General features: G+C 43.0%; 1 protein-coding gene across 1 annotated transcript; it reads right to left on the bottom strand.

The window, feature by feature from the left end:
- Window positions 1–577: 577 nt before the first annotated feature.
- LOC115073382 (C5a anaphylatoxin chemotactic receptor 1-like) lies at window positions 578–15,859 on the bottom strand. Its single transcript, XM_029571766.1, has 2 exons — window positions 15,820–15,859; window positions 578–4,239 (listed from the first exon to the last, which is right to left on the bottom strand). Exon 2 carries the CDS (start codon window positions 4,213–4,215, stop codon window positions 3,169–3,171), a length of 1,047 nt encoding a protein of 348 aa, XP_029427626.1. The 5' UTR covers window positions 4,216–4,239; window positions 15,820–15,859; the 3' UTR covers window positions 578–3,168.
- Between the last annotated feature and the right edge of the window lie 6,322 nt (window positions 15,860–22,181).

Raw genomic sequence — 22,181 nt, 5'->3', positions numbered from 1 at the left:
TGATACTGAACAGAAGAGAAGGAGGACGACTTGTGCCTTTCAGGTACAGCGAGGAAACTGAGGAGTTCTAAGGAGAAAACTACAAGAAGGAAGTAGGAGATAAAAATGTCTGTGTAAAATAAAATAATGTGCGGCAGTCAATTAAACTGGACAATAGCACTTTAACCAAAACACTAGTATTTTAATTTAACATGTGCACACAGCAATTGTGCACAAAGATTTAATCATAGAGTAAAAATGAGTAATCACAAATCTTTCCACCATAATTTAAGTGATTTGCTTCATATTTGTGATTACTCATTTTTACTCAATGATTAAATCTTTGTGCACAATTGCTGTGTGCACATGTTAAATTAAAATACTACTGTTTTGGTTAAAGTGCTATTGTCCAGTTTAACTGACTGCCGCACATTCTTTTGCTGGTGTTTACCTAAATGTGTGTGCTCTTTACTCCGCTCTCCCTGTCTGCTTGTGTAAAATAAAAACCATCTTTGCTACTTTACTGCATCAGGCAGGAAGTCACTAACTTGCCTTATATCTAATACGAGGGAAGAAATCATAAATGTAAAGACTTTATTAATTGGCTTTCATCATCAAGAGCTAACACAAGACTTTAAAGAGGTCACAAACTTATTTCAGAAGCATTTGTACCATCTTAAAAGAGAATATATCAGCTGTAAAGAACTTTATTTCATCAATTGCATCTCATCAGTAAAGAGTAACTTTGGAAACCAACAAAACTCTCAAGTATTTCACTGAGTTGTGACTGATTAGCAATGCTGAGATTATCACTGCTGTATACAATACATTGACATGGGACCTAAACTTAATGCACCGCGAAGGGCCCTGGAAGTAAGCTTTCTTCCTATGCAGGAATCCCTGGAAATTAGATTTTATGGCATACCACAGTGTTCCAGTTGAAGTAGAAATTCGAGATTTGGCCTCTGGAACTGCTATGCAAGTTCAACCATCACAGGGGTTACATACAAAATACAATTTAAGTGATTTGCTTCATATTTGTCAATGCTGTGACATCTGTTGGAGGTGTGACGAATGACATGAGGGATGCTTGAAGATGACATCAGTAGGCTTTGATCTTTTTTCACATTCCTTCCTTTGGATGACAAGAAAATATTCCTAAACAGAGAAGAAAGGACAGAGGGAGATTTGCTTGTAGGGATGTAAGTGAAGAGGAGGCAGAAAGTGGATGATTACATAACATCCAAAATCATGCAACAGTTTGAGAAAAGGGAGGCATTGTGGAATGGATTAATCCTAGATGAATCAAAAGAGAAAGGCGCACTGCTGGAATAGTAAACAAGAAATCCTTCTGAAGCAGAGCACAACTGAATGTATTTCTATTCTGCTTTTCAGGCACTTCAAAGCAGATTACATTCAGGTACTGAAGGTATTTCCCTGTCCCCAGAGGGCTCACAATCTAAATTTGTATCTGAGACAAAGGAGGGTGAAGTGACTTGCCCAAGGTCACAAGGAGCAGCAGCGGGATTTGAACCCTGGTTTGGAGTCCACTGCTCTCACCACTGGACTATTCCTGCACTACTGAATGGCAAGACTAAAAGAACATGAGACAAAGAAACAAAGAGGGCATCATAGAAGAAAAATGGAAAGGTGTTTGCAGAGACAGTAATGAATTGGAAGATTAGGAATCATTTGATTGTTTCTACTGACAGTTTGGTATGGGAGGGTTATTAAAATTAGTATTGGATACTTGCACAGTTTAAATGAGGCTTTGGGGAAGTGGTCTTCATTATCTGTCTTCTCTTTTCTCTCCCTACGCCTTTCTTCATGAGCTCCGTTCATCAGGCAATTTGCTTTTATCTGTGCCCTTCTGCTCTGTCTCTGCATTTTCCATCGTGTTGTGCCGCGTGCTTGGAAGAGACTTCCAGACTTGGTGGGTCATGCCCCCTCTCTCTGGCTATTCAAATCTACTCTAAAAACTCTTCTTTTTGAGGCTGCTGTTAAACCAGGACTTCTCTTCAGTAAACACCCTTCACATAGAGTCTTGTTTCTCACATATATATGTCTTGACCAGACTATAAACTTCACGGAACAGGGACAGTCCCTTAGTAACGCAGCAAATAAAGATCAAAATGGTCCATCCAGTCAGCCCAGCAAGTTGTTTGGGGTAGTAACTGCCGCTTCGTGCAGGTTTCCCCCATGCAGAAATGTTACACCTGAAGTTAACACAAGTTACCATGTTTCTTCTTTTCCGTCCTCTGTCCACTAGGGATCCTCTGTGTTTGTCCCATGCCCTTTTGAATTCCATTAACATCCTGTTTTTCCCAGCTCTTCCTGGAGGGCATTATATGCATCCATCATTTCCTGACTATGTTCTTGAGTCTACCCCCTTGGAGTTTCATATCATGACCCTTGGTTCTACAGCTTCCTTTCTATCTGAAAAGGTTTGATTTTTATGCATGATTTATGCTTCTTATGTGTATCTGCACAGCACTATGTACATCTAGTAGCACTTTAGAAATGAAAAATAGTAGATAGTAAGTGGTGTGGGAAGACCCCCCCAAATTGATTTAGAAGATTTTTTCAATTTTAATTCTAATCAATTCATTATCATTAATTCATTAAGGAGTGGTAAGTTTACACTTGAATAGTACAAGAAGTCTATCATAGTCCCACCCCCCTAATTACAAGAAATTTAGGATATGGCAGAGTGAAGCTGGCTGTATTCATTCTTCTGCAGTCATCCCATAAATGCAAACAGGATTCCAGTTTCCGAATATTTACTGTCTGTGACTTCATAGGATGGGATTTAACTGCAGGAGAAAACAAAACAGATGATCTTCCTCAACTAGGTTCGTTCTGCGGTAGCCAGAAATAACAGGGCGATCCAACTGGTCACCTGAGTCAGGCTACCCTGATTGTCATGAAGGGCATTTACTTAAACCAGGGCAGAACTAATTCACTAGACAGACTTTTAAGTATTGTTCATGCCATATTCAAATGTGAAAAACGAATAATCTGAGGCAAAAGCAGACAGAAGTCACAATGACCTTATATTTCATTCCTGCTCAGTAGAACAAAGCAAGTTAGTAACTTTTGTTTGCAATGTGTCATTTGGGAAATGTAGAGAACAGTCACCCTATAATTGTTCAGCTTGCTCGGCAAGGACCCCAGCTCCCGAGCTGCTTCTCAGATGTTTGTGTTCAGGTGTTGGTCTTCCATCGTTGACTTTGTTCTTTTGCTTTCGCTGATTGACTGGCTGATATCTTCTGTCAGTACGTTCCTAAGGATGCTCTTGATATTCTTCTTGAATATCTCTTTAAAGTCCTGTCCCATGAGGACATAAATGATTGGGTTGATGCAGCTATTGATGTAAGCCAGGCTGATCACTACAGGGAACACTTTAATAGTTGACAGGTAAAGACTTGACGTTTGAGATTGGCTGGCTAGTATTATCCCAGTCACATGGTAGGGGAACCAACACACAAAGAAACCAATGATGACTGCCAGAACAATCTTTAGGGTCTTCTTCGACTGCGAGAAGCGGCTGCTTTTGACCTTGGCCATCAGTAGACCATAGCATACCGAGATCACCAAGAATGGCACCATAAAACCCAGCACAAACCGATAGACAGTAACAAGGACTTCCACTGTTGCTATGTGATGGCCCGCCTTGGCATACTGCATGCTACAAGTCTGTTTATATGTCAGTGGAGGCGTGTAAAGGTTATGAAAATAGAAAGATGGGGTGGTCATCAGGAGAGCCAGGAGCCACAGGCTGATGCATACGACTGTGGCCTTGCAAACAGTCCTGTTGTTCTGACACCAAATGGGCTTTGTGACCAGGGCACAGCGATCAATGCTAATGGTGGTAAGGAGGAAGACACTCAGGTACATATTGAGCAGGGTCAGGGAGGGGATCAGCTTGCAAGCAACGACACCCAGTGGCCAGTGGTGATCCAGCAGAACCTGCATAGCCAAGAAGGGCAGGGACAGGCAGCAGAGCAGGTCAGTGATGGAGAGGTGCAAGAACCAAACGGTGTTCACTGTCCTCTTCATTTCAAAGCCTGTTATCCAGATGACCATCAAGTTCCCAGGAACTCCAAGAAGGAAAACCAAAACATAGCCCGTGAGACTTGCCACTATCTCAGAGGGGAAGGTGGTAGGGTGGGAGCTCTCCATGTCATTTGAATCAGGGTAATCGCTGTAGTCTCTATAGCTTTCTGTCACATTCATTTTTTAGCCAGTCTGTGAAGTTCCCTAGAAGGGGGAGAATTAAACATCTTGTCATTTCATTCTTAAGATAAACTAAAGCTCTTTGCACATTGCCAGCTTCAATAAAGTAACAGAAAGTAGCACTTTCAGACATTCAAAACCAAAAGGTCATCATATGAAAATGAAGAGAGGGAAGCTCAAAAGAAATGCGAGACAATATTATTATCATTATTTGGATTTATTGCCCACCTTTTGAACACAAAATTCACCCAGGGCAGAGTACAAAATATAAGGATGTCACCGTACAGTACTAGTTTACAATGGAAGAAGGTGCACAGTAAGGATCAGTCACTAGTAATGGCTAACTGGGAACACCTACCTGAAATTTGAGATTATCAGTAGTAGATTTGAGATTATCAATAGATTATCAGTACACTTGAAATATGCACACAAACTTTCATATCTGAATTGAATTTGAATTTATTAAAATTTATTTTCCGCCTCATTGCACTAACAAAAGTTAGAGGTGGATTACAAAACATCATTAAAATTAGCACAACTACTTACAAGAAAGCTGTATGGAAAAGTATATGCTTGGATGCAGAGCCAAGCAAATTATGATGTAGTATTATCATAAATTCTGCCGCTGTAAAGTCCTAGAAATGACCTATGCTCCCCTTGATTAAAGGCCTGATTAAAGAAGAGAGTTTTTACAGCCTTTTTAATCTGATCATCATCCTAATCTGATCTGGCAAAGCGTTCCAAAACATTGACCCAGCAACAGAGAAAGCTTTCTCTCTTGTGATTTCCAGACATGCAAGTTTTACAGATGGAAATTCAAGCATGCATTTATTTTCAGAACCAAGGCAACGAAGTGCTTTGTAAACCTGGAATACTATCTTTATCCGGCAGTCAGAATCCCCGTAAATAAATAATCCTGCGTATTAGGGATGCTAATCTGAAATTAATCCTGTACATTATCGGTTACCAGTGCAGCGCAAACAGTATGATCTTGGATCGGAGAACCTGTTATGTTAATACACGTGCTGCGGCATTCTGCACCGACTGCAAAGGTCACAGGGCACTAGCCGGTAGCCCAGCATGAAGTGAACTGCGATAGTGCAAGCAGGACAACACCGGTGCTTGCAAGACAGTTAGAAATCATGCGGCTCAAGGGAAGGGTGCGCCTTCTCCTGACCATTCGCAACTTGAAAAAGGAGGACTGCTTTCATCTGAGATATCAGTGAAAGACTAGTATTGATGATTACTCCCAAACTATGTATTTATTGTCAAAATGAAAGGCAGTAGGGACGTCACTACAAGGGAAATTTACTAAGAACAGTAATTTCAGTCTTCTCAAGATTAAATAGTAGCTTATTATGGAGAAGCCAACTGTTAATATATTGTACAGTAAGCATAATGAGAGGAGTCTAAAAGTTTCAGACTGAGAGCGATTCTGAACAAACAAATGAATGTCATCAGCATACAGTTGATAACTTGATGCCAAACCAAGAGAGAAGATATTACAGATTGGGTCTAAATAGATGTTGAAAAGCGTTGCTGTCAGGGCTGAGCCCTCAGGAACTACACTAGTCCCATCGTGCCATTCAGAACCAGCAGGTCCTGTTACAGTTCTAACTCGCTGTGTCCTGTTGGAGAGAAATGAGAAAAACCAGTTAAGAACTGTCCTGGATATTTGGAGGATGGTTGTTAAATTAGATCAGACCCTATCTCATAATATGTCTCAGGTTTCTACCTTTTACAAATGAGACCAGGGAGAGATTTAGGTGAACATGATAAAGGACTGGAAGTTCTGGAGAGTTCTGTTGTAAATGTGAATAATGTGATATCAACTGTGCAAAATGTTGGTATTTCCTCTATTAAGGATAGCTTATTTGTTCATAATAGATTAGAAATTTTGGAAAATTATGGCTCGCAGTAAAAACTTGAGATTTTTTTTTATTTTCCCATTACTAGGTTGCTGTCTCCTATAGAGATGTATAAAAAGTATTTGAAAGATATCTTGGGCATTTTAGTTGACCAAATTCCTTTTGTATCTAATGTGTATTATTTGCCAAAGCAACGAACGAATATCAGTGGGGTGTTAGGTAACTAGCAAGATACTCTGGATGCTTCTGTTTTTTTGAGAATCTTCCATGGATGTTGTTCCTACAAGAGCAACCTTAGTTGTGTCATTTTGCCTAGATAAAGATAGAGAGATTGTTTTTCGGAAATGTTGCTTAAATGAGCATATCTCCTTTTGTGGTCACAGAATACAAATTATTCTTGATGTTTCAAGAGAAACGCAAAGGAGAAGGAAGCACGTTTTCATTTTAAAGGAGAAAGTGTTGCAATTGGTTGCCACCTTTTTCTTTAAATTTCGCATGTAAGTGCTTGGTTTCCTTTCAGAATAGTAAATTTGTGTTCTATGACCCACTTCACTTATCTCAGATAAATCTGTAAACCCTGACGTATTATTATTACTGTTTGTATTAGTTTGATGGTTTTGTGTGGTCTTTCTGAACGATGGAAGTTAAATTAACTTCTCCTTTCTTTTTCCTTAATTCTGGTTTGCAATTTCTTTATTTTCTTTTTTCTCAAACTCCCCCCATGGAAATGTGGACTTGATTAATTCTGTGTTAGATGTTGAAGATGGCGAGTGTTCATATGCTTCTATTTTCCATTTTTCTATTTGAAATATATATAAATTTAATAAAATTTTAAATTTAAAAAAAAAAAAGGAAAGCTTGCTCTCACATTGTCTTTTCCTGCAATGTGCGAGGCCGAGATCTCCTGAAGATGCACTTCTATCCATTCCATAAGTTTGGTCTATCTCCTGCAACACTTGCTGACTCTTGGCTCTTCCCTGCCAATTGATTAGGCCACTGTTTTCCATTGTCTGACATTATCTGGACCGCTTGACCCTGCAACCTGCCGCTGAACTGCAAGCACGCCAACTGGACCACCTGGGCTTCCAGCCAATTGATATTCCATAGAGACTCTTCTGCACTCCACCGCCCTTGCGCTGTCAGTTCCTGACAGTGAGCTCCCCAACCCTGAAGGCTCGCATCTGTCATGAGTACTACCTAGTCCAGTGATTTTAGGGAAACTCTCTTTCTTAGATGATCTGCTTGTAACCACCACTGTAGTTGAGAGCAGACCTCCATCGGCAGGTGGAGCCGAATCGAATAGGCCTGAGACTGTGGGATCCAATGAGACAGCAGAGTGCGCTGAAAAGGATGCATGTGCACCCTCATCCATGGCTCCAAACACCTGCAGATAGGACCATACTCTTGGATGCATAGTGTACATCAACAGATGCACCTGACCATCAACTTCTGAATACGAGCTTCTGGCAGGAAAATCCTGCCCTGCTTCACGTGGAACCGAACACTGAGATACTCTAGCGACTGAGAAGGCTGAAGACTGCTCATAGCCAGGTTCATCACTCAGCTGAGCTCCTACAAGGGAAATCACCTTGCGGGTCACCAGGTGGCTCTCTTCCAGAGACTTGGCTTGAATCAGCCAGTCATCCAAATACGGGTGTACCAGGATCCCATTCTTTCTCAATTTTGCCGCCACCACCACCATAACCCTGGAAAAGGTTCTGGGTGTGTTGGTCAGACCAAAAGGCAGCACCTGAAACTGATAATGATGTCCCACAACCGCGAATTGCAGACAACGTTGGTGCTCTAGTTGGATGGAAATATGCATGTACATCTCGGACAGGTCCAAGGAGGTCAGAAATTCCCCTGAATGCATGGCCATTATCACTGAGTGCAATGTTTCCATGAGAAAATGAGTCACCTGCAAATGACAGTTGACCCCTTTGAGGTCCAGGATGGGACAAAAGGAGCCCTTCTTCTTGGGCACAATGAGATAAATGTGTTGTGACCGGTCTTCGACGGCTTCGCCCCGCCTACCTCTCATTACTTGAGGCTCCTCCTGCTCACCTTGGACTACTGGCTGCCGCGGCATCTCTTTGCTATCCTCTCCGGCAATCCCCGGACCTGCTTTGGTGCTGCCTCCCACCATGCTCCTCCAAGGGATCTTAGGGCGCGCGCGCGCCGCCCTCATCTTTACAGTATTTGCTAGCTCATCGAGTTAGCACCGGAAACTCTACAGATGGGATTCGCTCTCCGTACCGAAGCTGCTCTGCCACTCCAGCACTATCTGGAACTCTTACACCCTTTGGGGTTTGCTAACGGGGTACCCCCTCCTCGGGGGCCTCTTCTGCTTCTTTCAGGTGCTATCAGGAAACCGGTACTCGCTCCTTGAGGGCCCATGTTCCCTGAGTCGCTGCCTGCATCTTCAAACCCTTCTACTTGGAAGACTTCACTAACAGTTTCCATCTGTGAGTACAACTACCATCTATTCCACAGTACTGCTTCACTGGAATCAGGTACTCGCTCCTCGAGGGCCTGCCCTCTGTTCCGGTGCCAGACCTCTCATCTAGTGGAATCTCTGTTACTGCTATGTGAGTACAACACCACTGAGCCTCTCTGCTCTTAGGGATCAGGTACTTGCTCCTCGAGGGCCTGTTCTCCCTGTCTCGGAGCTTCTCCTAATTCTACCTGGGACTCTGAATGCTTCTTATCGTGTACTCATAACTCTCAGTCTCTTTCCACTACAGCACAGCCTAGCAGAGGATTCGCTGTTCCAGCATTCTGTGGGAGACCTGCCCAGCCGGGCTCAACATCCACTACTCACTACTGCCACCTCTGGTGGTTTCCAAAACTGTTTAATAAAAGATTCAAATCTGTGCTTGTGTGTCCAGAGCCTAGCCTGACACTGTGGTCCCTCACGGGACTGCCCCCCCCCCCCGTGGGTGTGGTCAGCTGCCACAGTGTCCAAGGATCCACCCAAACATCAATAACCATAACAAAATGGAATATCGACCCGTATTTTCTTGAGATATAGGCAGTGGAACCACAGCCCCTCAGACTGAGGAGCCTTGTCAATGTTCATGCCACTGTCTGCTTCTTCTGCGGGGAGTGGCAGGGAGACACCATGAACACGTCCTAAGGAACACTGTGAAACTGCAGCGCATATCCCTCGCTTATCACCTCCAGGACCTACTGGTCCGATGTGATTTCGATCCACCTCTGATAAAAGAGAGAGAGGTGCCCCCCCTATTTCCTGTTCCCAGGGGTGGGTTGGCAAACTTTCATTGGGAGGCTCGGGAGGTTTCACTACCCGAGCCCACACCCTGTCTCTGCGCTGACTGGGATGAAAGGACTGAGATCTACTGAAAGGCCCAAAGAAAAATTTTGAAAGCATTTTTTAGTTTAGGCCGATGATTTAGTTTGAGACCGATGATTAAAAAATATTATGAGTGTGATTAAGAAGGCAGTATCAGAAAAACTGTTAGTCAGTACTGGTGTAATGCTCCTAGAAAATGCTTAGGTTATATGAAGGTCTCTTTACATGATAGAGTTCTGTGGTTATGTGGTGATTGCTTGTGACTGAAACTGAACAGCCCACCTAGGGGGAAACTGCACTGGATCTGCTACTGACAAACTGAGACAGAGTCACAGAGCTTATGGTAGCAGAAAATGCAGGGACATGTGATGACCATACAATATGACTCAATATCTCTAAAAGAATAGGGAGAGGACAGAAGCAGCTAGAGAAAGGCAACCAAACTGGTGCAGGTTCTATGCCAGAAGATTTATGAAAGGTTTGGATAAGTTCTTGGAGGAGAAATCCATTACCTGCTATTAATCAAGTTGACTTAGAAAATAGCCACTGCTATTACTAGCATCAGTAGCATGGGATAGACTTAGTTTTTGGGTACTTGCCAGGTTCTTGTGGCCTGGATTGGCCACTGTTGGAAACAGGATGCTGGGCTTGATGGACCCTTGGTCTGACCCAGTATGGCATGTCTTATGTTCTGAAAGGTCATTCCTCTGTAGGGTTGAAAATGCTTGGATCCCCTGGCACGACCTCTCATGCCAAAGGAGCACGGCATCTGCTTCTTATCTTCTGACAACCAAGAAACTGGGGATTCACCCCATTTACTGGCCAGTTTCTCCAACTTGCTCCCAAGCAAGAGTGAGCCTTTAAAGGGCAATTTCTTAAGGTTAGCCTTGAAGGTTGCATCGGCTGACCAATTTCTCAGCCATAATTGATGCCTGGCCACCCCTCTGGCTGTGGTGTGGACCAAATCGTAGCCCGCATCTTCCAAAAAGGCGGCTGCTGGCTCCATAACTGCCCTGGAATTCAATCCAGATTCATCAACCTCCTGAGAGAGAAGTAAACAAGAGCGAGCCACCAGGGAACAACAGGAAGCTATCTGCAAGGTCATGCCACAGCTTCAAATTTAGGCACCAAAATTTAGAGGTCCCAAGGCTAGGCATCCCAAACCTAAGGGCACAAAAATGCACCTAAATTGTGGACACAAGCACATGCCTAACATGGAAGCCGCTATCACCTGGATGCCCAAAAAACTGGGCACAGAACCTGGGCGCACAGCCAGATGCACTTGCACGCAGCGATGATCCTGAAGAGGGCAGCCTAAAGCGCAGGAAAGGGCCCATGAAAACGCTGCTGTGGCCTACCACGCGGTGCACAGAGAAAGGCCTAACAGCGGGGCCTAGCCCATGTGGGCTGCTCAACCCGCCAGCTGCCCCTTAACATCCCTCGGGGGGGCGGGAACAAACGTCAGAAAGGTGTGCCAAGCAAGGAGAATGGAAGAAAGGGGGAGGCGAAACAAACAACCCTTTTACTCTGTCTTTCTGGGTTTTTTGTTTTTTTTTTTTTTTTTTTTTTAAGCCTTACCTGAGCTCAGCCCTTCTCTGGAGAGAGGGCATATACTCTCACCGCCACGCTCTGCTTCCTGCATCCGCTGCCTTTCATTTGTTTTAAACAGCTAAGTCCACGTTGGCTGAGAAAACGAGCTACTGGACCAAGGCCCTCATCTGAGGGACCAAGGAAATCGCTTCAGGAATTTTCAAGTGAGGGAAGGACCATTTGGTATCACCGCAGGAGAGCGGGGCGAATTAAATTTCCTTCTATTTCTCCTTCTAAAACTTGAAGCAATCCCCAGTAGGGAGATGCACATCCACCATTTGCTGGAGACAGAGAATACATAAGAATATGCCATACTGGGTCAGACCAAGGGTCCATGAAGCCCAGCTTCCTGTTTCCAACAGTGGCCAAACCAGGCCATAAGAACCTAGCAAGTACCCAAAAACTAAGTCTATTCCATGTTACTGTTGCTAGAATACCGGCAAACTGATGTCACTGCAGAAGTATTTATACTGGGATGCCAGCTTTACTCTGTCTCCATCTGCTGGTAGAGGTGCATAACCCACTGGTTCTGGATTCATCTGACTGGCCGCTAAGAAATATAAATTGTATATGACCAACTATCTTCCTTTAGAAATGATTTATGATGTGATTGTCTTTGTCTTTTAGAGCTCGAGGTTTTTGAGAGTACCAAAGATAAAATCTGTGAGTCACCTGGAACAGACTTCCATCAGAGGGCATAGAGGCCTAAAGAGTATCAGAATTCAAGAAAGTGAGGGACAGACACAAGGATCCTGAATGTCAGGGGAAAGAAAGGATAAGACCACAGACTAAGCAGAAGCTGTGCAGGGCAGGCTGGACCATGTGGTCCTTTTCCATGAGTATCTTGTCTTATGTTGTATAAATCATAACTTACCAGCCTAAGCAATGTTTAAGTAGGCAAATCTGCGGGACTGCTAGATGCCTGAGGAAGGCTTCTCAGTATTACATGGAGGTTTTGTATTCAGACCACCTTCAGCCTAATAACAGGGACAGTTCACTCGGCGCATGATGGCATTTGTTTACTAACCCTGAACACAGCTGGTGATGGATTTGGGAGAAGAAACTTCTCTGGCACTGGCAGCACAATGGAGGTGGCATCAAGATGTCATGAGCATTTGCTGAGGTCTCAGCCCTTCGTCCCCAAATTATTCCAAATTTGAAAGCACATTCTTATGGTTTTATAAGTCAAAAAACAAAACCCCACCAGTCTTTAAGGGAGTCTTAGGTAGCAGTTATGTCCATCCTTTAAAGACCCTGAATATAAGACACTTTTGGAAGTAAAAAAAAAAAAAATGCACATTCAGGGGGAAATCAGGAGCCAATGTGTTTGTCTTCTTGTGGCTTTTTGTGGCTTTTTTTGTCTTTTTGAAGCTCGTCATCGACTGGCCACCACTGAGGGAGAAGACAGAATGAGACGAGGACTGGCCAAATGCTTGGCAGCGAAGGTTCATTTGGCCTGCAGATTTCCAAGAATGCAGTACGACACAGGGCATGAAGTACTGATTAGGGATGCGCTATCATTTGAAATGAAATAAGAAATGTCGTCATCAAAATTTCCTATTTTGATTTATTTTCCAAATGAAACAAAAGAAAAATGAAAAAAAAAAATTGAATTTGCTTTCGCTTCATGTTGAAGCTCGTCATCGCCATTTTTAAAGAAAGCCTCTGCGTAGGGGTCCCTTCTCCCAAACTCACTTAAAAAAATGCACCCCTCTGACCTCTCTCCCCTCCCCCCCCAATATCAGCCTTTAGCCCATTGCAGGGTCCATGGGTTTTCCAGGAGCAGGAGCAATCCCCAGTCTCTCCTGTCCTACAACTTTGGCTCTTTTAAATGGTCACTGGTCAACCTCATGAATATGCATGAGATATATTTACAAGCACTGCCTCCATTGACTGCAAATCTATCTCATTCATATTCACTGTGGACAGCCTGGAAACCAGGGCTGTTTTAAGGCTCCTGAGGGCAGGAATTGGCCACCCCACTACAAATAATACGGAAGAAGCAAACAGAAGCTCTGCAGTTGACCATTTCAATCTGCAAGAGCCATACACTGGTCAGATTTTCAGGATAACCCTAATGAATATGTATGAGATTATCAGGCACTGCCTCCGAAATATGCAAATCTCTCTCTTCCATATTCATTAGGGTTATCCTGAAAATCTAACTTGCTTGTGGCCTTTGAGAAGCAGAGCTGTCCACCCCTATTCTAGAAAAAGAAATTGCAGAAAATATTTCTTCAGGGAAAATGTGACAGATGCATGGAACTTCCTCTCGAAGAGGAGTTGAGGGAGGCAAAACAGTATTGAAATTCAAGAAAGCCTGGGATAAGTCCAGACTCCTAGTTGCAGAGATCATCTATGGCAGCGGTTCTCAACCTGTGGGTCGCGACCCCGGCGGGGGTCGAACGACCAAAACACAGGGGTCGCCTAAAGCCATCGGAAAATACATATTTCTGATGGCTTTAGCCGCTGAGAAGTCGCGCTACCATCTGCAGCAGCGCTATTCAGCTGGAACGCACGCCGTTATGGATGCGCGTTCCAAACTGAATGCCTGCGCAGACGTGATTGCATCATCCGTCCAGGGCCTAAGGGGCGGGGGAAGCGGGGGGAACGCTCCACAGTCCATAGCAGCCCATTACATGTGTCCGGCGCTTGCTGATGTCATCAGTGGGTGGACGCAGCAAGCGCCGGAGGACAGAAGCCTAGGAGGCGGAGAGGCAAGAGGCGGAGAGCCAAGAGAGCCTGCGAGACAGCCTGCTGGTATAAAAAAGGTTAATAATGTAAAAACAGTACACACACCATACACACAATACTGTGTAAGTGTAAGGTGCTTTGTGTGTAATCATTTCTGAATTGGTAAGCAAGAAGCAACCACAACCATCTCACTGAATTTGGCAGCATACTGTTGCAAAATATTGCACTGTTGTTTACTGTTATATTACTGTTGTTATATTTAAACCCATGCTATGCCATGGTGAAATGTTATTTATTGGAATTAGTAATAAATATTTCTCAACATATAATTAAATATTGTTTTTGTGATTAATCACTATGTTTAAATTATGTTTGATTTGTAGCAATGAGAATACATAATGCATATCAGGTATTTACATTCCGAATAATAACTGTAGCAAAATTACAGTTTTGAAGTAGCCACCAAAATTATTTTTTGGTTTGGGGTCACCGCAACATGAGGAACAGTATTGCGGGGTCACGGCATTAGAAAGGTTGAGAACCACTGATCTATGGCATTGCACCAAGAATAAAATTGGGCAAATTGGATGGGCCTTATCTGCCATCGGTATAAAAGGCCTCTATGAATCCCTGCTCTTCTTGTCTAAGGGAGGAATGATGCCCTCAGATACCTGTGACCTCTAAATCACACTGTAACATAGTAATGGCGGCAGAAAAGGACCAGATGGCCCATCCAGTCTGCCCAGCAAGCTGCTTTTGGTTATAACTGCCGCTCCGTGCAGGTTACCCCCATGCCTTCTGTTAAGCAAGCTGCTCACGGGATGGTAGTAACTGCTGCTCTGTGCAGGTTTACCTACATGCCTTCCCATTAAGAGCGGTCCCTGCCACTCCAGGCAGTTTATCCCCATGCACCCCCTTCGTTTCCAACATCCAACCTCTTGGAATCAGCAGTGTTCAGCCCATGCCCTTTTGAATTCATTTACTAATGTCCTCGCCACCTCTTCCAGGTATCCATCGCCCTGTCTGTGAAGAAATATTTCCTGGCGTGGTTCTGAGTCGTCCTGCCCCGGAGTTTCATTTCGTGACCACCCCTAGTTCTACAGTTTCCTTTCCAACAGATCATGGTTCCTGGTGTGCCCCTCGCTGCAGAAGTGTAATCCCTGTGGGCATCATTGTTTGTTTGAGCTGTGCTTGTTTTTGAGCTTTGATTTCCACCTTAGGATATCGGTTTATCACTTTTTATAATGAAAAAAGTAAAAAAACACTGACATATAATGACATGGGGTGGAGATTTCAGGTGAATCTCCAGGTTTGATGCCTCCAAAATTATTAAAATTCTAAAAATGATTTACTGCTTTCAGAAGGATGGTTTAATTCTACATTCACGTTTTTGTTGATCTTTAGGATTGCCTAAAGGTGGTGTTTGAGCTCCTTATTTTTTTTTTATTTTTAACCGCTGTTATAAGAACATCTTCCCATGGTCCCTGACATGTCCAGATTTGCCTCTGACTTAAGCATCTTTTCAAAGTCTGCACCTGTTCTTCTTAAGTCAGAAGTTTCTTTGTCCCACACCTCTTTTAATAAGAGATGCACTTCCTTCATTTCACTACTTTCCTTTTCTATATCTAAACTACTCTCCTCATCAAAATTATGAATGGACATTAAAGGACACAGAGAGGGAGAAGTGAAAAGCCCCTTGGGGAGGTTTACTGATTACAGTATATTTTATCTATTTTTTTTTTAATAAAAAAAAAAAATAATAATAATAATCATAAAAAAAAATTGTTTCTTTTTTTTAAGACATACAAATACTAAAGATATATATCTATATATATTTTCTGCAGAAAGAACTACCAAATTTTGGAAGTTCGTATCTGCCTGTGTTGTCTTTAATCTATTGAATTTTCTCCTTCACATTTTAGAAGAAAAATAAACTCCAAAAATCAGCCTCGGCAGGACAGGCAGACACAGCCTGCACTGAATACGAACCCAGGCAGTGGCTAATTAGAAACTTAGAGCGTGTCCATGAACAGAGTGGGGAGTACACGGCTCTCTGGTTTTTAATTCAGCAATAAGGCTTAAATTAAAAAAAAAACCAAACCTAGAATGTATTTGCCTTCTAAGAAGGGGATGCCTCACCTTGGTTCTGATGGCTGGTCTCAGCTTTCTGGAGAAATGCAGAACTGAGGATTAAAGAAAGGGCAGGAGCTGAACGATTGGGCTTGTGGTCTCTAAGCTGCCCTAACAGGAAGCAGGGTGGGTGGAGGATGGTACTGGAGGAAGATTCATGGTTTAATGTACAAAGTCACAAAGATGTGGGCAGCTTGATGTGAAGGAATAAAATGTGCAGAGTTAAATGAGATTAAAGCATTCATGTTGCGAAATTCAGAAGAGTGCCAACCTCCCCCCCCCCCCCCCCGAATAAAATAAAATTGAATCAGGCGGTCCCCTCAGTAGGGGCACTGTAAGGTCCATATTCAAAGGCACTTAGCTGGATAATTCTGAAGTTATCCAGCTAATTGAATATTTGGGCACTTATCCAGCTAAATTCCAGCCGGATGACTTTTTATCTGGCTAAAATTTGGCCGGATAAGTTAGGAGCATTATGATTTCGGGAGTGTAACTGGGAGGAGCTGAGTTAGCCTGATAACTTAGGGGGTCATTTTTCAAAATGTGGTAAGGCGTTTTCGCATGCGTTAAGGGCTGGGTTAGCCTCTCTGCGAAGAGCTATCGCACAGCCATAACGCAGATTTTAACTACACCTCTTTGAAATGCGTTAGGCAGTGCGATGGCTCCGGAGAGAGAGAGAGAGCGAGAGAGCGAGAAAGCCTTGCTATTGTGTCTCTTCCCTAGACAGCTATTTGTATCCCTATGAGAGGCTCCCCTAGTAACTCGAGGTGGGGATTAGGTATGAGTGTAGGGGGTTGGGGGCCACTTTCACATTCAACGTGAGACGTACAAACAGAACAATGGTCTCTTGTGAAGATTTGATGGCCTTCGGAGTGAGGAAACTCACTCCAAGATGAGATTTGGGCAATGTTCTCTCAAACTAGCTTGTTGTTGCCCAGGTAGAGTGTCCATCAAGCCAGGATTTTCCATGCTCGCAAAGAATGGTGATTCCCGGCGGTAACGGGAGAGGGGGGGGGGGGGGGCTGCGAAAGCCGGCAGCGATCGCACCACTGTGGTGTTATCGCTGCCGGCTTTCGCACCCAGTAGCGCCACCGGCGGGCGAGAGCCTTAGAAAATAACCCCCTAAAGTCTGGTCAATATCTGGCTAATTTTAGAATAGCTGCATATATTCAGCGGGGCAGCCATGCCGCTGAACAGAAAGTCTGTTAGACGGATAAGTTTATCCAGATAACTTGCTGAGCTGCACAGCGGCTGAATGCGGACCTCATTATTTTTTATGCAATGTGTGAAAAGAAATACGGCCGGTAGGAGTGGATTCTAGAGTTTTTAAAATGAGTCTTGATCCTTGCTTATTTATGTTTTCCAGGAATTTATCAGGGTTTATTAAAACAAGAATATGAATGGGAGAAAAATCAGTGAAGAAATGATGATTCATCATTCTATGAGAAATATCAGAGCCAGGACCGTAATCTCATATATATAGATACAGGGTTAGCAGATCAGAATCCTAGAACAGAAATTCCCAAACGTTTTGTGTAGAGGGCCACATAACTTTAAAAATCATTGGCAGGGCTAGATGAAAAATTACCCCCTCATCCCCATCACTGAGGATCCTCTGAGTCTGTCCCAAACTTTACCTTCATTCTCCCATCAAGAAGAATCCTCTATGCCAGTCCCAGGTTTTACCCCTTATTCTCCAACCACTGAGTATCCTCTGTGTCCATCTCAGGTTTTTCCTCCTCACTTCCCCATTTACTGAGGATTCTCTGGGCCCATCCCAGGCTTTACCCCTCACTGAAGAGCCTCTGTGCCTATCCTTGTCTGTCCCAGGCTTTATCCCTCAATCTTCCACCACTGAGGATCTTCTGGGTCCATTCCAAATTTTACCCCTCAGTCCCCCACCATTGAGGAACCTCTCTGCTGCTCCCAAGCTTTAATCTAATTTTATTTATTTATTTAGGCATTTTATATACCGCCGTCATTCCAAATGAAGATCCCAATGGTTTACAGTATTAGCATTCATATTCATGGTCAACAGACATATGCTTTGTGTTAATGTTCACTCTTCTAATTCAACATCACAGATAATACAAATTCTGGTTCATAATTATACATCTTATCTAATTTAGTTCATATTAGTTTATTCTAGGACTTCATAACAGTGAAAAAGATTCTAATCATACTAGGAAAACCTTTATCTCATTTATTGATAGTTTGCCTAGCGTTATCTCTTGTCCTGTCAAAGTAAGTCTCAGTATTATGGTTGTTTATGTTACATCGTAAGCCTTTCTAAAGAGCCATGTTTTCAGTTCTCGCTTGAAGGTCTTTTTTTCTGTTATCTGACGTAATGGCTCTGGAAGTGAGTTCCACAGCTTGCTTTATTTTTTTATTTATTTAAGGCTTTTATATACCAATGTTCCTGTACTAGTACATATCACGTCGGTTTACATAGAACCAAAGTTGGAAATTACATCAAACAAGAGGGTACAGATAACAGGGCTAACTTCGTAAGAACTGATAGATAAAGCTGAGAGCGACTTAAAATAAAATTATTATAAATATAAGAATAAATATACAAAATATAAATAAACAAACATTCAACAAACTTGGATTTACAGCAGACTTGAAAAGCATGAGTGCATTATAACATACAGCTTGCGGGGAAATAATGAGATTAAATTATAAGATTAGATGGTTACGGCGTTGGACATCTCGCATCATCGTGAATCTGACCCTGAGGGAGAGACTTGGGGCCTCCTATGACCCTGAGGGAGAGCTTGGGGCCTCCTATGGAAAACATTTGGTATCTTATTTGCGCTAGGGGTGTGTTCTGAGTGGAGGGTACCATTAGGAGACCTTTGTTTTGTGATCTTAGCTCCCTCTGTGGTGTATAGAGTTGTAGCGTCACTCCTAATGGGCATGGATCGATATTGTTGATGATGTTAAATATTAGTGACAACACTTTATAAAGGATTCTAGATGGCACAGGAAGCCAGTACAGGACTATCAGCGAGGGGTGATGTGATCGAATTCCCTTGTCCCTAGAAGGAGTCTTGCTGATGCGTTTTGAAGAAACTGTAATGGCTTTAGTAGGCTTGTGGGGAGGCCTAGTTAAAGGGAGTTGCAGTAGTCTAAGTTAGAGAATATAAGAGTTTGTAAGACAGTGCAGAGGTCTTGTATTGTTAGCAGAGGTTTTAGTCGATGTAGAATTCTCAGCTTGGAGTATCCTGATTTGATTAATTTGTTTATATGCTTTTTCATAGTGACGTTCTCATCGATTTGAATTCCAAGGACTCTAACCTCATCTGATGGTAATGTTGTTAATTCCCAGGTTTAGGACTGGCGGTTTGAGTATCGAGTTGTCTCTCCTTAGCCATATAATTTCCGTTTTCTTGTGTTAAGAGTTAGTTTCGGATGGGAAAGGTTTTGATGTATAGTCTTCATGTATGGTGACAGGGTTGCCACAGTTTTTTCAATTGTTTTGCTGAAAGGGATGTAGAATTGTATATTGTCTGCATATAGGAAGAAGTTTAGTCCCAGGTTTGTTAGTAGCGTGCATGTAGGCAGGAGATAGATGTTGAACAGAGTGGCGACCCTTGGGGGATGCCTGTATGGATCAAGAAGGTGACTGAGATTGGATTACCTAGTTTGACTTGGAATGTCCTATCTTTTAAGAAGGAGAACCATTTGATGATATTTCCGCCTAATCCAATCTCATTCAGCTGGTGGCAATTGGCAGGGTGTGGTCAACTGTGTCGAATGCTGCTTTAAAGTTGATTTAGCACCAGGATATATGAATTATTGTTGTCAAAGGCTTGTAGCACAGGATCAGTTAAAGAGATGAGAAGGGTTTCTGTAGAGTGATTGTTTTTTTTTCTAAATCCAAACTGGTTTGGGTATGGAATTTTGTTGTCTTCAAGGTGGTTTTCTAGTTGTGCTAAAGCTGCTTTTTCTAGGACTTTTGCAATGAAAGGCAGGTTTGATATTGGTCAGTAATTGTCCCAGTCCTCAATTCTGCTGGTTTTGTTTTTTTAGAATTGGCTTAATCACAGCTGTTAGGGACCAGTCCTTCTGCTAGAGAATGGTTTATTATGGTTATGACTATTGGGGTTATTATGCTGTTTACTTTTTTCAGGGTACTTGCAGGGATAGGATCCAGTAGGTGTGTCGCGGGTTTCATTTTAGTGATTATTTGACTTCAAGTTTTGATACTGTCTCGAATGAGTTCTATTATTTTGGGCAGGTTGTTTTTCTGGCTCTTTTGATGGTTGGTCAAAGGAGATTTTAACAATTCTATACCATCTTTCCAATAAAAACTGCACAAAGTAGTTTACAAATACATAAAATACAAAATAATCAGATTACTACACATACATCAAAAACTTAAAACAAATTGAACACATCTATTAAAACTATTGAGTAAAATTCCAAAATCACCCTAAAACAATTTGAAATTAGTTCAAACTTACACAATGTAATTTAAAATCATCTTTCAATGTTACAAAATAGGAGTCCGATATTGAAATGGCAGATAGCCAGATAAGTAGGACTTATCCGGCTATCTAGCGGCCACTGAATATCGATCTACATTCAGCAGCTGCGCCAAAGGACTTTATGGGCAGGCATTGGGCAGATCGGGGCAGCACTACTTAGCTGGATAACTTGTTTGGCTAGGTAGCAATATTGATATTTAATTGGATATATTAACCGGTTAAGTCTACACTGGCTATTGAGCACATCCAGACTGAGCCGGATAGCCCTTACCAGGCTAAGCGCGTATATGTACGTTGATATTAAATAGCATAGCCCTGTAACTTAGCCAGCTGCCCGCTGAATATCTACCCCAATATACTTAAAACATCAGTGCACTTAAGGTTAACTTTCAAACTAACAAATCAAATCTTTCAAACCATTCTTCAACAGAAGAAAATCCAAGATCTTGTTCTGAGCACTCACTGCTCTGGCAATAGGGGAATAGAGAGCAAGGCCTCTTCTGCAGACCTCAAGCCAGAGCTACACTTCAACACCCTAAACACTGGTGATAAAATCTGTGAAACTTGATACTTATCAGCAACCAGTGTGTAGTTTATTTTGGCTAGGGGAAAAGCTCTCTCTGAAACCACATCCGGACACTGCCATTGCAACTGTTTGTTGCATAACTTGCAGTTTGTTTATCAGTTTTACCCTCCCCCCTCCCCCCATTCCCTGGTGCTAATGATCCTTTGTGCCTGTTCCAGACTTTACCCCACTATCCTCCACTGCTGAGGATCCTCTGTGCCTGTCTCAGCTGTACCTCTCTCTATCCTCCACTGCTGAGGATCCTCTGTGCCTGTCTCAGCTGTACCCCTCTCTATCCTCCACTGCTGAGGATCCTCTGAGCCTGTCTCAGCTGTACCCCTCTCTATCCTCCACTGCTGAGGATCCTCTGTGCCTGTCTCAGCTGTACCCCTCTCTATCCTCCACTGCCGAGGATCCTCTGTGCCTTTTGCAGGCTTTACACCTGTATCCTCCACTGCTGAGGATCCTCTGTGCCTGCCTCAAAATGTACCCTCCTATTCTCAACTACTGAGGATCCTTTGTACCTGTCTCAGGCTTTACCTGTCACTTCCCCACTGCTGAGGATCTTCTGTGCCTGTTCCCAGGCTTTACTCCTCTACCCTCCACTGCCCAGGATCATGTATACCTGTTCCAGCTTTATACCTCTATCTTCCACTGCTGAGGATCCTCTGTGTCCGTCTCAGAATTTACCCCCCTATTCTCCACTGAGGAGCCTCTGTGCCTATTCTAGGCTTTACCCCTCTAACCTCCACTGCTGAGGATCCTCTGTGCCTGTCCCAGGCTTTACCCCTCTAACCTCTACTACTCCTCTGTGCCTGTTCTCAGGCTTTACCCCTCTGTCCTCCACTGCTGAGGATTTGCTGTGCCTTTCCCAGGCTTTACCCCTCTATCCTCAACTGACAAGGATCCTCTGTGCCTCTCAGAATTTACCCCTTATTACCCCCATCACAGAGGATCTTCTGTGCTTATCCCAGACTTTCTTGAATTCGGATACGGTTTTCCGCCTTCATTGGGCCTGGGAGTCTGTTCTCTGTTTCTATGATAAAATGTTTCCTTGCATCATTCCTGCTCAGCTTCATTCAATGACCTGCTTTCTTCTAGAATTCGTTTTCCAGCTAAAAATCCCTGCCTTGCTCAAGACATGGCAGTTGCAGAATTTGAGATATGTCTCTTTATTTCTTTTGCTTTTAAAGCCACCATGCCCAAAAAAACCCAAAAAACACCAGTTTGTAGTTTGCTGATGCTTTCATAAAGTTGATGCCATAAAGTTGCAGCTGTGTTAAATTTTAAGCCATTGCTGCATCAGATGCTTC

The sequence above is a fragment of the Rhinatrema bivittatum genome, chromosome 11 (genome assembly GCF_901001135.1).
Source record: "Rhinatrema bivittatum chromosome 11, aRhiBiv1.1, whole genome shotgun sequence".
Taxonomy (NCBI): domain Eukaryota; kingdom Metazoa; phylum Chordata; class Amphibia; order Gymnophiona; family Rhinatrematidae; genus Rhinatrema; species Rhinatrema bivittatum.
The sequence above is the reverse complement of the archived record's forward strand: the minus strand, read 5'-3'. Positions and strand labels throughout refer to the sequence as shown.

What these genes read in the sequence shown, in the direction of transcription:
- LOC115073382 (XM_029571766.1), bottom strand. Translation starts at nt 4,215, where the DNA reads ATGAATGTGACAGAAAGCTATAGAGACTACAGCGATTACCCTGATTCA.